At 45.6% G+C, this 13,396-nt stretch overlaps 2 protein-coding genes across 3 annotated transcripts; one reads left to right on the top strand and one right to left on the bottom strand.

The window, feature by feature from the left end:
• Window positions 1-109: 109 nt before the first annotated feature.
• On the top strand, window positions 110-4,615 carry GTF2A2 (general transcription factor IIA subunit 2). 2 transcript variants are annotated; one of them, XM_066328579.1, is made up of 5 exons: window positions 110-189; window positions 502-636; window positions 1,133-1,237; window positions 2,527-2,653; window positions 4,310-4,615. In XM_066328579.1, exons 2-5 carry the CDS (start codon window positions 565-567, stop codon window positions 4,333-4,335), a joined length of 330 nt encoding a protein of 109 aa, XP_066184676.1. In that variant the 5' UTR covers window positions 110-189; window positions 502-564; the 3' UTR covers window positions 4,336-4,615. The 2 variants fall into 2 exon arrangements, with proteins under 2 accessions (XP_066184676.1, XP_066184678.1); XM_066328581.1 differs by lacking the exon at window positions 110-189 and adding an exon at window positions 244-262 and having other exon boundaries at window positions 504-636.
• Window positions 4,616-10,495: 5,880 nt separating this feature from the next.
• On the bottom strand, window positions 10,496-11,827 carry GCNT3 (glucosaminyl (N-acetyl) transferase 3, mucin type). The gene has a single exon (XM_066328042.1). The coding sequence runs from the start codon at window positions 11,825-11,827 to the stop codon at window positions 10,559-10,561; it is 1,269 nt and encodes a 422-aa protein (XP_066184139.1). The 3' UTR covers window positions 10,496-10,558.
• Between the last annotated feature and the right edge of the window lie 1,569 nt (window positions 11,828-13,396).

Raw genomic sequence — 13,396 nt, 5'->3', positions numbered from 1 at the left:
CGGGCGGGGCCTGGGGGCGGAGACTGAGGGGCGGGGCCGTGCCTGGGGCGGAGACTGAGGGCGGGGCGGGCGTTGGGGGCGGAGCGGAGCGGTGCCTGAGGGCGGGGCGGGGCCTGGGGGCGGGGCCCGGCTCCGTTCCGCTTCCGGGCCGCGGCCGCCCGGGCGGGGCCGCGCTTCCGGCCGCGCGCGGTAAGGGGCGATGGCGGCGCGGGGCCGGGGCAGCTTCCCTGGGGGGCGGCGGTGGGGCCGGCGCCGGGGCCGGGTGGGGCTTGGCGGGGCCGCGCAGTGCCCGGCTCCTGCCCGGGCTGGCTCCGGCCGGGCTGGCTCCCGGAGCCGGGCCGGGCTGTCGCTTGGGCGGCCCCGCCGCCGGGAGCGTAGCCGAGTGTGGGGCGGTGCTGCGGGGTGGCCTCTCGGGCCGGCCGTGCCGTGCTGTGCTGTGCCCGACGGGCTCAGGCGGGCGGCGTGGAGGGGTTATTGTTACCTTTGTTTGTTTTCCATGAGAGCGAGGACAGCACCGGCGCGCAGCCGCGGATGACCAGCCGGGTCCGGCCCTCCCAGTGAACCATGGCCTATCAGCTGTACAGGAACACCACGCTGGGGAACAGCCTGCAGGAGAGTCTGGACGAGCTCATACAGGTGGGGGGCTCGGCCTCTGGGCGAGTAGCTTAATAAAGACGGAAGTTTTTATCCAAACGGCTTTGTCGTTCCTGTATCAGGGTACTTATGGCCAAGGTTTGGGAAACTTACTGGTTGAAATCATAAGGGTTTGGTACTCCGTTCACTTGTGATTTTTTTTTCTTTACATTCTGGGTAAAGGGAAGTGTTTTATGTAAGTGACATAATCTCATGAGGCTCAGTAAATAAACACCCAGATTGAGGTGGAACATTGCAGCAAATTTGCTGTTCTTTTGGTTCTTTCCAGTAAATGTATATATTGTAAGAGATCTTTGTGTAGTACAAAATTGAAATATAAAAACGGAAATGAATACAGGAACAATTTTTTTGTAGATTGTTCTGGAGATCTGCTTTATTGAAGTAAACTTTGTTTTTTTGTTTTTAACTTGTACTGAATGTTTGAGCTTCCTTTGAAACAACTCAAAACTTTTTTTTTTTTTATTTCCAACTTCTTTAGTCACAGCAGATCACACCTCAGTTGGCCCTTCAGGTGCTACTTCAGTTTGATAAAGCTATAAATTCAGCACTGGCACAGCGAGTCAGGAACAGAGTCAATTTCAGGGTAAGGAAATGATATCTTGAAGTTTTACATGAGATACAGCAACTAAGTGTTGATGCAGAATGTCATTAAAAGCTGTGTGCTCTAAGCAAGAACTTTAGAGGGTTCATTTTGGCTCTGATAATGACTTTACATGTATATTCTGTATGTAGCTGTGAGGCTTGTTGCCTTGTTCTGCCAGGGATCTTTTGAATGAATGCAAAAACCAGCTGATGAAAACAGGGAAGAGGGAAATGCTTTTTTGATGGATAACATTGCCATCCTCAGTGTCTTGCAGATGAGGAGGGAGACTTTTGCTTCTTGCAGCTGTCCCTAGCAAAAGTGAGATGAGACCAGATTTTCAGCCACATGAGTAATGTGAAGAGAGACTAGAGAGTTTTAGATCTACCCTTTCACTGGATCATTTTGTAGCATTTTCTGTAGGTATCATAGAAAAATAAGTTGGGGGGTGTTCCCAGTCATCCAGCCTAATTGATGTTAGAGAGCCAGCAAGTTTTAAATGTCAACTTGAATGTTACAGAAATCCCCCCCAAAACCCGGGTTCCTGATCACTTTTATCATAATGCTTCTCTACAGCCTGTGTGGAACCCAGTCATGATGTGGGTTCCTAAGAGACTAGGTTTATAAACAATATAGAGATGTTAATAATAGCATCGTTTCTCTAGCACACTTGAGTTGTTTTGTATATGTAGCATGGTATAAAAAACAGTTTAGAATACGTTTAGTGGATAAATTTTAAAAATGCTACTTGGAGCTTAGGTTCTAAGTTCAAGAATGTCAATTTAAAATATGTAAAAGTGAAGATCAGAAGTTTTACGTATTGACATCTTCAGTAATACATCAAATAGGAGGGATGCCCCTTCATGTCACATATGTCGGTTTTGTCATGATTTTTCATTTAAGCACTTTGTTAAAGCAATTGCAGAATTCACATCTTGTTGTGATCGCTGCTGTATCTGATTTTTTTATGGCCCAGTATGTTAAGAAATGTTTTCTGCTACTGATCCTTTGTACACATTAGAAAAATTGCAAAACTTGTTTGCCTACCTGAGGAGCCTCCCCTTGGATATTCTGTAATGTCACTCCATGTTCTTGAGAATTTCAGCCACTGGAGGGCATTTAAACTCCAGTTTTCCTCAGAATTGTTTGCTTGCCAGTTCGTGTGCATTCAGGTCCACTGCTGGCTTTGTATTAACTGTGTTCTAGAAGGGACATAATTCAGTAGATGCTGGTCATATTTTCTGTTGCTTTTGAGGTGCATCTTATAGAAAATGTCTCTTGTCTTTCTGTAGGGGTCTCTGAACACATACAGGTTCTGTGACAATGTATGGACGTTTGTACTGAATGATGTGGAATTTAGGGAGGTCACCGAACTCGTGAAAGTGGATAAAGTGAAAATTGTAGCATGTGATGGGAAAAGTAAGTATGAAATATGATATAAATAGGCTAAGACATGAGACCTGATTGTTTTTAGAAAGCTTTGACCAAATGTCTTACTAAAGCCAGATTGACCGTGTGACTTAGACAGAAGTAGGGCTCTGCATTCCCTTTTACATGTGATGAGTGATGAAACAAAAGCCAGCTAAATGCTTCCCTGACTCAGGAGCACTGAGGTAGAACCGTGTAAGGGACTGCTGTGCACCTGTTGTTGGGAAGTACATAATACTAGAGCAATTAGAAAGTCAGAAGTAATCCTTATTGTTTGTGTGCTGAGTTTTCTAGTACTAACCTATTTGTTACGATAGCACCATGTTTTGCTGAATCTGAAGAGTACTTCAACTGTCTGAGCAAGGAATTGTCTGAGAAAAGTGTCAAAGCAGTCATTCTCTGGATTTGGTAGCTGGGGACACAAACCCATGAAAAGCATGTGTGCATTTGCAAGTCATAAGCCTCACTTGTTGCCTGACAGACCCTCTGTATGTACACTCCTCGTGGGAGTTTGCAGTCCATGTCTGCTTGACTGGATTACTTTTGTCCACCTCCCTTGAGATTCTTTCTTGGGAAAAGTAATTCAGTGACTTTTGTGGCAAGCTGCTTTATGACTTTTAAAACCATCCATGTGGCAGAGTGTTGCTAAAGCTGTGTGAAATGGTGCCACTTGTTTCATCCTTGGAGGGTGATGCTAAAAGCAGGAATTGAGCATGGAAAAGGCTTTATTTAAATGCACCACAGACCTCTGAAACAGGTTCTTCATGGCTTCCTGACCCTGGCATGCTTACAATAGTCACTTCAAGTTGTAGTTCTAAAGAGTTGACAGAATTTATTGTTTTCTCAACTTCTGGTATTAGCCAAGCATATAATCTTACTGCTTGGTTTTTGTGTGCTTATTATAGCTATTGGAGGAAACCTTACTTTCCAAGTATTAATGGTTTTCATTCTTGATAAATTGTGCAGATAAGATTTAAACAGGTGGCTGATTTGAAGTTGCTGTTAACATTGCAGCCTTTTTTTTTTTTTTTCCCACGAGAAGCTGACTTGTTGAAGGAACAGTACTAAACTCTCCATATTTGAGTTACATACTTTTTCCACAGCTCTAAAAACAAGAAAGCAGTAGTGGTAGTGTATATAAAAACAAAAACTGCAGTGGTGTTAATTGGTGATTCTGACTGAAGGTCAGAGCAGGGAATTGGTCTCAGTTGCTTTATGAAGACTGTGCTCATTCTTGAATCTATTTCAAAATGCCTGATAAGCTGTATCCACACTCCATCAGAGCTTATGCTGCTGGATGTGCAAAAACCTTTCTCCTTAGCAGATAATAGCCAGATCTGCTTGTGGCTGCCTGCAGTAAAGGGTTTGTGTATCATTACATGTTAGGGCAGAGCTTTACAAGTTAGAGTTTTAGTATTTCTAATGCGTCTGTGTGCACAACCCTGGATTTAGTGCTAAGTGCAGTGAAACAGCACAAGCAGTTCATGCATGGCATTGAGAGCAGTAGAGGGAGTTGGGTAGGTACAGAACATGTTCTGAAATGCTTGGGAAACACTTTAGAACTTGGGGAAGGTATTAAAGAATGCTCTTGGCTCTCTGTTTTCGGTGGGAGTGTGTATTTGTCTCACTTTCTCTTTTCTTTCCTAGACACTGGTTCCAATACTGCAGAATGAATAGACCTGTGGTTTGTCTGCAATATTTCCTGTTAATATGCAGCACTTTCTGGAGAGAAGCATGGAAAGGGACTGATCATACTGAATTCTTGTGATGCAGATGTGAGTTAATCCATACTAGAAACACCACAGAGTGACAGCGGAAGAAATACCTGTAGCATTTCTTCATTTCACCTTAGAGGGTGTGAAAACAATGTTACCTTTTTTTTAATTACAAGAAATACTGTTGTCTTTTTTTCTTCAAGATAATTTCTGTAATAAACTTTTATTTTAAAACTTTTGAGAGAGTCATCATTGGAAAACTTCGTTTAGAAACTAGCATTAACATACTCTATTTTCCCAAAATTTTCTAAGTGTGTTTAGAGAAATGTTGCAAATGAAAAAGTCTTTCATTTACGGGGTTCAGAGTGTGGTTGCACTGTTAAGAATTGCAAAAAATGGCTGTTACAGAATGGTGGAGGAGGAGATGAGCAAAAGCTTAGCAGCACTTGCTGGGCAGCATGTTTGTGTGTGACTGCATCTTTCTGTCTATAAATAGCTCTGCTACGTGCCCTTTGCTGCACACTGCAGATTGGTAAATAACCATTTTTGAAATCAAAAGAAGAGACAAGTTGCTTTTATTTCAATAGCACAATAAAGGTCTTTTTTTATCTTAAGGGATGCAAATGTGTGTCTGTACCATGGTTTTCTCTTGTTCTGCATTGAACTCGATCTTCTTGGTTTAATTTTTTTTTTTTTTTTTTTTTTTCTCTAATAATCATGTGGTAAACTGAATTTCAACCCATACAAGTATAAAAACTTGCTCTTCCTGCCTCCAACTGCTTGTAATCTCTTCGTGGCTCTAGACTTCTCCATTTTGAGTTCTCTGTAGCCTTTGTTCTCTCCTAATGCAAATAGTTATATCTTTTATTTTGTCCCAGTTAAGTGTGCATTAGAATCGTAGAATGGCCAGGGTTGGAAGGGACCTTAAGGATGGTCTCATTCCAGCCCCCTGCCATGGGCAGAGACACTTTCCACTATCCCAGGTTGCTCCAAGCCAAATCCAACTTGGCCCTGAGCACTACCAGGGGTGGGGCAGCCACAGCTTCCCTGGGCAACCTGTGCTAGTGTCTCATTAGCCTCACAGGGGAGAATTTCTTCCTGTTATCTAAACCCCTCTCTCAGACTGAAGTCATGCCCCCTTGTTCTGTTGCTCTAGGCTTTAGCCATGTTTCTGGGATGGTGTTTGTCCAGGTCCTGGATGTGCTCCTTCTGTGGAGGTTGTTTCAGTTCACTGGAGGAGAAGGCAGCAAAGGGAAGTAAAAGCAGTCTGGTGCCAATGTTCTTTCTCTTTGTTGCTTTCCTCTCCATAACTTTCTTGCCACTTGCTGGTTTTTGTGTTTGAATTTCAGGTAGTCCTGCCAAGTTCATGTGATTAATGTATTTTGTGATCTTGGAAGATTGAATTTACAACAAAAAGCATTAACTGCACTTCTGCTGTGCTAAACTCTTGTAATATCCAATGGAAGACACATTTCACTTGCTAGAGCATCAGCATGCTGCTGCCTGTTTGGTTCTTCTTTGCCTGTAGTGTTCCAGACCTTTTCATTTATTTCTCTATTTCATAGTTGATTTTCTTTAGGAAGATCACAATTGCTTCCACTTCTCAGCAGCAGAGAGGAAGTAAAATATGCCGTTGCCCCTTGACCTTGAACTGGAATGGATGTTTCTATTTAGAAAGTAAATTAACTTAAAGAAAGTTAAGGAAAGAATAAACACCAGTGCAGAACTGGTTGTGAATGACTGCCTGTTTAAACATGGTTTCCAAGAAAAAGGATTTTGTCAATTCCATAGGTGTGCAAACCAGGATGTTATCTGATGTAAGCTGTTTGCCCAGTCAGGGATGTCAATACCAGACTTCAAATGTTATCAGAGAGGCACAAATTAAAGTGCTGAGCAGGAAGAATTTATGATGAATTTCCAGAAGACAAATTTAATCAGGATCATTATGTACCTTTGCGTAATGACTAGGCACAGTGAGGTAGAGGAGAGTTACTCAATGCACAGATACCTGTGTTTAAGGATCTTGGCAGCATATGGGGTAGGATTTCAGTCAAGAGTCTACTGACCTGGATTTGCTTTTCTGTAGTCTAAAATTTCAGGGTTGGAAGGAAAGTAGGAGCACGTTACAAAGCACTCTAGTAAGACTGTACTGGGAGACATGAACTTTTTCTTCACTGTAACCTAAAGGGTGGTCTTTATTAGGATTAGCCATTATGGACTAGGAGGTAGTAATTTACAGATATATTAATATTTTGGTTTGCCTCTTGTGCTAAAAGAACCTGCATCCTTCAAGGAAGTGGAAAATAGTTCACTGAGAGTCTAGTTAACATTTTATGGTCATTGCTGTCACAGTCAGAAGAAAAAGAACACCCTAACCTTGCTTTCTGAATCAATTTTACTCACGACTGCAAATACTTTGTTGGTACTATATTCATATTGTTCATGTTTACTTTTTGTTTCTTTAGCACTTATTACCTCCAAATTAGTTTTCATTGACCCATCTCTTTATTATAGGGCATCTCAGAGATGATCATATAAAGTGTCAAATGTGAAGGAAGAAGGAAATAGACCCTCATAACTAAAGCTAAAAAGAGCAGTTATGGACCTGTTGTGTAAGTATGTAATAAGCCACATTGTTCTTGTAAAAATAAAGTGAAAACCACTTGGAAATAAAATATAATTTAAAGCCAGGTTTAAACCCTAGAAATAAATCTGTTTTTAAATTTCAAAACTATAGTTTGATCTTCCTCCTGTGCACTTCTTGAAAGGTAAATTTGCAACATATTTCCTCCTTAAACAACTGGTGGCTTATTTAGAGTTCAAGTTGTTGGTTAACAGTTGTAGACAGAAGTGTCAGAAGTAGATTTTTTACTACACAAAGTTAATATTTCTTATATGACTTCCAATTGGACAGCTCATGATTTTACTGATTAATTTAACCTAATTTTGGAGGTGGTCCTATATTCTGATGTGATTTTACTACTTTGGGCTAGTAGGGCTGGTCGTGCTCTGTTCCAAGTTCATTCATTTTTCAGTTCTGCAGCTAACTGGCAGGTTACATGATTTCTCTCTGCTCTGTTGCCAACTTTCTAGGATGCCAGGTGTCTGATTTCTAAGATCCTTTGAGATTTCTGGAAGGCAAAATTCTGTGTTGGAGTTCAGTGGTGGTTTTTACTGCCATTTTTAATGGCAGAGACATATCACTGTTTTGATGTATGATTGCACTCATAAATATGGCATTTCTAGTGTCTTTGAAAGAGGATATGCTGAGAACATTCCTTTGTAAGATTCTTTTTGTCTTAGTTCACCTTAAGCATTTGGGAGTAGGCTCATTCTTTCACAAGAAATTAGGTCACTACTGAAATAAGTGATTTGAAAATAAATTTGCACAAGATAGCCTTTGTTTTTGCAACCAAATCATCTGAGAGGAATTCTGGGTAGTAACACCATCAAAACCAGGAAATTTCCTTTGGCTCAAGAAAACTGGATGTCAGGGTTTGCAAGCTGTTTACCTCTGCAGGTAACAACACCAGAACAGTGGTTTTCATCCACAGCAGTGATCTCTGAACAGGAGGGCTGCCCAGGCTGTCTTGTTAGATAACTGCTGTCCCTCCTCCTGAGTCACCAAGCTGGTTTTCTGGTATGCTGGCTTCACTTGATGCCTTCATATTCTGTGGGCAAGCTCTTTCAAATCTGGATAAATTAATGCTTAGATTCTCTGTTCTCAGGTCTAACTAGGAAGGGCAGCAGATTGCCATGAGGAACATTAAAAGGAAATATATTTTTGCTTTGGTCAAAGGTTTACCATAGAACAGATTTGAAGTGGCACTTTCCACCCCCAATCTAAATCCTTGTCTCTCTCTCTAACATTTTTGTGTCTGGCAATAACAGGTGAAACACTCTTAATACAGTGTGTACAAGCAATACTTCATGTTTCTGGGAGAAGAAACAGCTGAAGAAGTTAAACATATTTACAAAGTAAAGGGGATAAAAATTACTGTTGACAAGTCTGTAAATAACTTGTAAGTGTGTATTTTTCTCTACAGGTATATTTGCAAAATTATAGATATTCAGTAATCTCACTATTTCTACCTGGGATTCCTTCCAGCCCCTGAACACTTTTGTTCTTTGAGAAATAATTTTTTTAGTTTTTACAGGCATCCATTTCATGGATGGATTTGGTTTTTATGTAATTTCTTGTTAATATGGGGAATTTTTTTTTCTCCATGAATGTGCTCATTTTTCCTCCATTTTCCAAGGGAAAAGGACATGCTTTGCCTTAGTTAGAAACACGATGACCCTTCTCTGCCTGTGTCAGTCCAAAAACTTGAATGTATCCCAGCCCCCAGTGAACCCCTTTGCACTAGTTTGCCATTTTGAACTAATATGTATTAATTTAAAATAAGTGAAAGAGTTCTAACAAGCAAAATCAGGTTAGGCAGCAGTGGTTTGATGCAGTTTTCTATGGTGGGAGACTTGAGTTCTTACCCTAAGTCATCAGAGAAGTGTTATTTGTTCTAAAAGAATGTACTAGACATGGAGATAATTTCTATTCAACATTGAATTTGCTGCTGAAACCATTTTAAAAAGTTGTATGTTACCATCAGGTTAGCATAAAGCTTTAATCTCTTTAGCAAATGTTTGCTTACCCAAGTTGGAAACAGCTCCCCCAGGATCAGTAATCCTATTTATTTGCTCATTTTGCATAAACAAATGCCCAATAATATATTGGGTATTTATGTTTGAGAGCTTTTCTTGCCAGTACTTGGAGTTGTTGTCTGTGAAATCACCACGGCATTTTAAAAATCCCTATTTTACAACCAAGTTCACTTTAAAATGTCTAACAAAATTGCAATGACACACCTTTTCAAGTCAGTTGCTTCATTTTCCCATCCTATTTAAATCAATGTTTTAAAGATCCATGTAACTGCAATCATAACTTCATCTAAACGTAGCCAGGTGTTATGGAATTGCTTTAGATGTTCTTTGTATAATGCTGATTCTCCACTGTAGACCTTAAACTAAGGTGTTTACTTACAAGAAGGTTACTTTAGTAGATTTTTTTTTAAATACAGTGGTAATAATCCCTTGGTATTACAGGTGGTGAAAAGCTGTTGGATCCATGGAAAGTGGCCAGCTTTAATATGAGAAGGTGAGAAAAACACGTGGGTGAAATACAGAAGTTCACGAATCTTCCTTCCAGCTTCTAGAAAGTTTAAACAACCATTGTGTTGGGCGATTGTTTTGTTCATTGTCCATTACTGGATATGGTAATTACAGTATAAAATATCACCAAAATACCTTTTTTTTGGTGGGGGGGTGGGGGAGAGATGTAGATCTTAGAAAATGTAGGTTTGCACACCATTGTGTGCATCCCTCTGCCTGTGTTTCAGACAGAGAAGTGGATGCACCAAGGATAAACTGGTTCAGTGCTTTGCCCAGGAGCACAAACCATTCTTCTCAGAGGACATAAAACACCGAAGCGCTGTGTATTTTAGTATCTTGGATTTTATTGAAGATTGGCTTTTAACGACTAACGGCTTTTGATCGAGTCAAAGTTTAAAGTGAGGCAAAAGCAGCAGCCAGATGTTCAGCTGAGCAGCGCGCCGGGTGCCAGGAACGGGCGGGCGGCTGCCAGGTGCTCTGCGGAAAAACAAATTACTCACGGTTTCAGCTCTGCCCCGGCCGGACCTGAAGGCACGGTGACCCTGCCCTGCCCGTCTGCGGCCCGCGGCCCCGGGGTCACCCTCGGCGGTGGCTCAGGGCGGGCCGGGGACGCGCCCCGCCGGCTCCCTCCGGCCGGCCGGGGCCGAGCGGCGCTCCCGGTGCGGGGCCGAGCGGCGCTCCCGGTGCGGGGCCGAGCGGCGCTCCCGGTGCGGGGCCGAGCGGCGCTCCCGGTGCGGGGCCGAGCGGCGCTCCCGGTGCGGGGCCGAGCGGCGCTCCCGGTGCGGGGCCGAGCGGCGCTCCCGGTGCGGGGCCGAGCGGCGCTCCCGGTGCGGGGCCGGCCTCCCGCCCTCCGCTCCGGCCCGGCCGACCCTCGGCGGGCCCGCGCCCGCCCTGGGCGCTTCTCCTCGGGGCCGCCCCGAGGCGTGCGCCCCTCAGGGGATCCTCCCCCGCTGTCTCCGAGGCGCCGGCGGCCGGAGCCGCCCAGGGAAGGCGGCAGAGTCTCCGCGGCTCCCCCTCAGGGCCCCCGGCCGTACAGGGCCTTGTGGCGCAGGTACTCCTCCAGACACTGGACGGCCGCATCGTCCACCTCGGGGTCGAACTTGTTGGCCAAGAGATGGTGCTTCTGCAGCATCCAGGGCACGTCGCCCACCCCGTAGACGCAGATGGAGCGCTGGTGGCGGCCGGTGCAGGGCGGGTAGGGCGCGCCCTTGCTCATGTCCCCCTCCAGGTACGCCCACTTGACCAGGCGGGGAAGGGCGTTCATGTCCGACAGCTGGAACTTGTCGTTGGGCGGCGTGCCCCCCGGCACCCCCGGCATGCGGTTCAGGGTGGCCCAGACGTGCTCGTCAGGGCTGTAGCTGTCCTTGGACCACTCGAGGAACTTTTGTGCCGTGGGGTTCTCGAAGACGTACTGCACGAAGTCCCGTGTGACCGCGTTGTAGGCGCTGCCCGTGAACATGGGGGAGCTGTGGGGCGGCGGTAGTTTCTTCTGGGTAGTGCGAGAGATGGTCTGCCCCACCTGGTAGTGGTACTGCCAGCGCTGCTGCTTGTAGCCTGAGGGCCTCTCGGACTCCACGCTGTTCTGGCCCTGCAGCACCTGCAGCGCCCGGACTATCTCGGCGTTGGTCTTGATGGGGAAGTCGGTGCCGCAGGTGTTGATGAGGTAGCGCCACGGCACGGGGCTCAGCAGCAGGTCGTGCATGCAGTTGAGGTCGGCCTGCACCCGGGACCAGGTGGCATAGATCACGCTTTCCAGGCGGCTGGCCACGAAGACGTTGGGGAAGCAGGCGGCGATGGCCCGCACGGCTTTCTGGAAGGTGGCCGGGGACTTGCTGTCCATATGGACACAGTAGACATTCTGGGGGGCGTAGACGGACCGCAGGAGTCGCTCAAACATGTCGATTTTGTGGTGGATGACCATGGAGTAGGCGATGGGGAACTCCTCCTCCTCCCGGCTGAGCGGGAACTCGATGTAGCGCCGCGACTCTTTGAAGGCTCTGCAGTCCCTCGTAAAGTTCAGGTACTCGCCGGGCGTCGGTGAAGCCTTTCTGTTCGCCACTTCCAGGATGCTGAGCTGCGCCTTCTCGATGGCCGTGCGGTCCCCGCGGACCACCCCCGAGCAGTTGATGCTGAGGCTGGGGGACAGCTCCAGCGCCCGGTAGAGGCGGGAGCGGTCGGGGCGGGCGGTGCCGCGCAGCGCCAGGGCGGCGGCGAGCAGCGCCAGCGGCCCGAGCAGCAGCGCCCAGCGCCGCCGCGCCGCCGGGGCCCGCTCCCACCACTGCATCCCGCCGTGGGTCTGCCCTCGCCTCCTGGCTGCGCTGCCCCGAGGGAGCCCGAGCCGCTGCCGCACGGAGCAGCCCGGCAGCGGGACACCTGGCTGTCTCGGGGAGGTGGGGAGTGCCCGGGCGATCCCGGTGTGACCGCAGGTGAACAGTCCCCTCCCTCCCCGTGGCGTGGCTCTGTTTGGTTTTATCAGCACTGGGGGTGGTTCTATATCTTCTGTGTCTGTTTAAAAGGTGATATTTCATGTTGCTCCTGTCCAGCATGTCATGCGAAGAAAAGTCCTCCGGAATTCAACCCTGTGTAATGCACTTTTTTGGAAAGACTTTACTAGATTCCTTTGGCGTCTAACCTGCTTTTCCAGTGCTCTGAATGGTAGGGAAGATGTGTGCTAATGTCTTTACGAAAAATTCGGTGGATAAAGGTGTGAGTGTTAACCTTAGTGTCTTTACTAACTTCAAGCAGTAGGTTTGTTACAGAGCCCAGACAGTTTGACTCCTAAAACAGACAAAGGGTCTACACAAGCCTGAACTTCGGGATAAAATGCCAGGTTCAGGGGGAGGATATGTGGTGCGTGGTTCGGGAAGGCTCTGCCTTCCTGGTGCCTCAGCCAACGGGGAGAGGAAAAGGGCAACATGTAGCCGGGAGTTAGGATAAAAGGAGACTGCCTCCTCTAAAACCTCGGGAGAGAAAACCCCGCGGGTGTGCGCTCCGGTGGGCTCTCTCCCTTTATTCGAATAAAGGTGTAGGACTCCTCTGTCTCCTTTGTGGACACTGGCTATACGTAGTGATTTTTTTGCATGTGATCATTCCAACTTATAGGGCAAGTAAGTGGTAGCAATAGGGCTGTAACCTTGAAGGTTCATTTCTACAAGCTCCTTGCTGTCCCTGAGTACTTTGAGCTTTAGTGAAGGATTCTTGCAAAAGAAAACTGGGCAAAGTCGAATCTCTGCTTCTACAGGGGAAGCAGAGGGTCAAGGTAGAGGCTATGGCTTATAAATTGCCACAAAGTGCCTGCCTAGAGGAGGAAGTGAGAGAATATTTGCACCAGCACGCTAGGCAAGGCAGTATGACATAAAAGAAGGAGAGGTGTAACTGCAAGCAATAAAACACTCGTGCTGTGATGAACAAAATAATGCTCTCTAATCTTTGAGGTCTTCCTTTCTGGTTTGAATCATACTTCGTGGTTTGAACCAAACATAGTATGTGGTATCATGTTTATAAAAAAGAAGCAATTTGAACTGTTTAATGATGAGTCAAAATTTCTGAGATTATTTTTTTTTGAGATGTAAGACATATTTATTTATTTATTTATTTATTTTCTTTCTCCAGATGTGTAAAGAAACCAAGCTCACAGACCCTGCAGCTGGACTGAGGACAGTTTTAAGTGCAGTTCTGCACAGGTTCCAGAAAAAAGCAGCAATTATGCCTCCAGTTTCAAAACTGAGATTATTTGTTGAATTAGTAACTTTAACCAACTCAGAAAATAATTGTCTTAGACATCAGTGGCCCAGAAATTTTAATGGGCATTATGAAATGAAATTATGTGGTACACATAGTATTTCCTATATGC

The sequence above is a fragment of the Sylvia atricapilla genome, chromosome 13 (assembly GCF_009819655.1).
Source record: "Sylvia atricapilla isolate bSylAtr1 chromosome 13, bSylAtr1.pri, whole genome shotgun sequence".
NCBI lineage: Eukaryota > Metazoa > Chordata > Aves > Passeriformes > Sylviidae > Sylvia > Sylvia atricapilla.
The sequence above is the reverse complement of the archived record's forward strand: the minus strand, read 5'-3'. Positions and strand labels throughout refer to the sequence as shown.

What these genes read in the sequence shown, in the direction of transcription:
- GTF2A2 (XM_066328579.1), top strand. Translation starts at nt 565, where the DNA reads ATGGCCTATCAGCTGTACAGGAACACCACGCTGGGGAACAGCCTGCAG. An exon ending in GTCTGGACGAGCTCATACAG is followed by an intron (nt 637 to 1,132) that starts GTGGGGGGCTCG and finishes CAACTTCTTTAG; the next exon opens with TCACAGCAGATCACACCTCA. An exon ending in GGAACAGAGTCAATTTCAGG is followed by an intron (nt 1,238 to 2,526) that starts GTAAGGAAATGA and finishes GTCTTTCTGTAG; the next exon opens with GGGTCTCTGAACACATACAG.
- GCNT3 (XM_066328042.1), bottom strand. Translation starts at nt 11,827, where the DNA reads ATGCAGTGGTGGGAGCGGGCCCCGGCGGCGCGGCGGCGCTGGGCGCTG.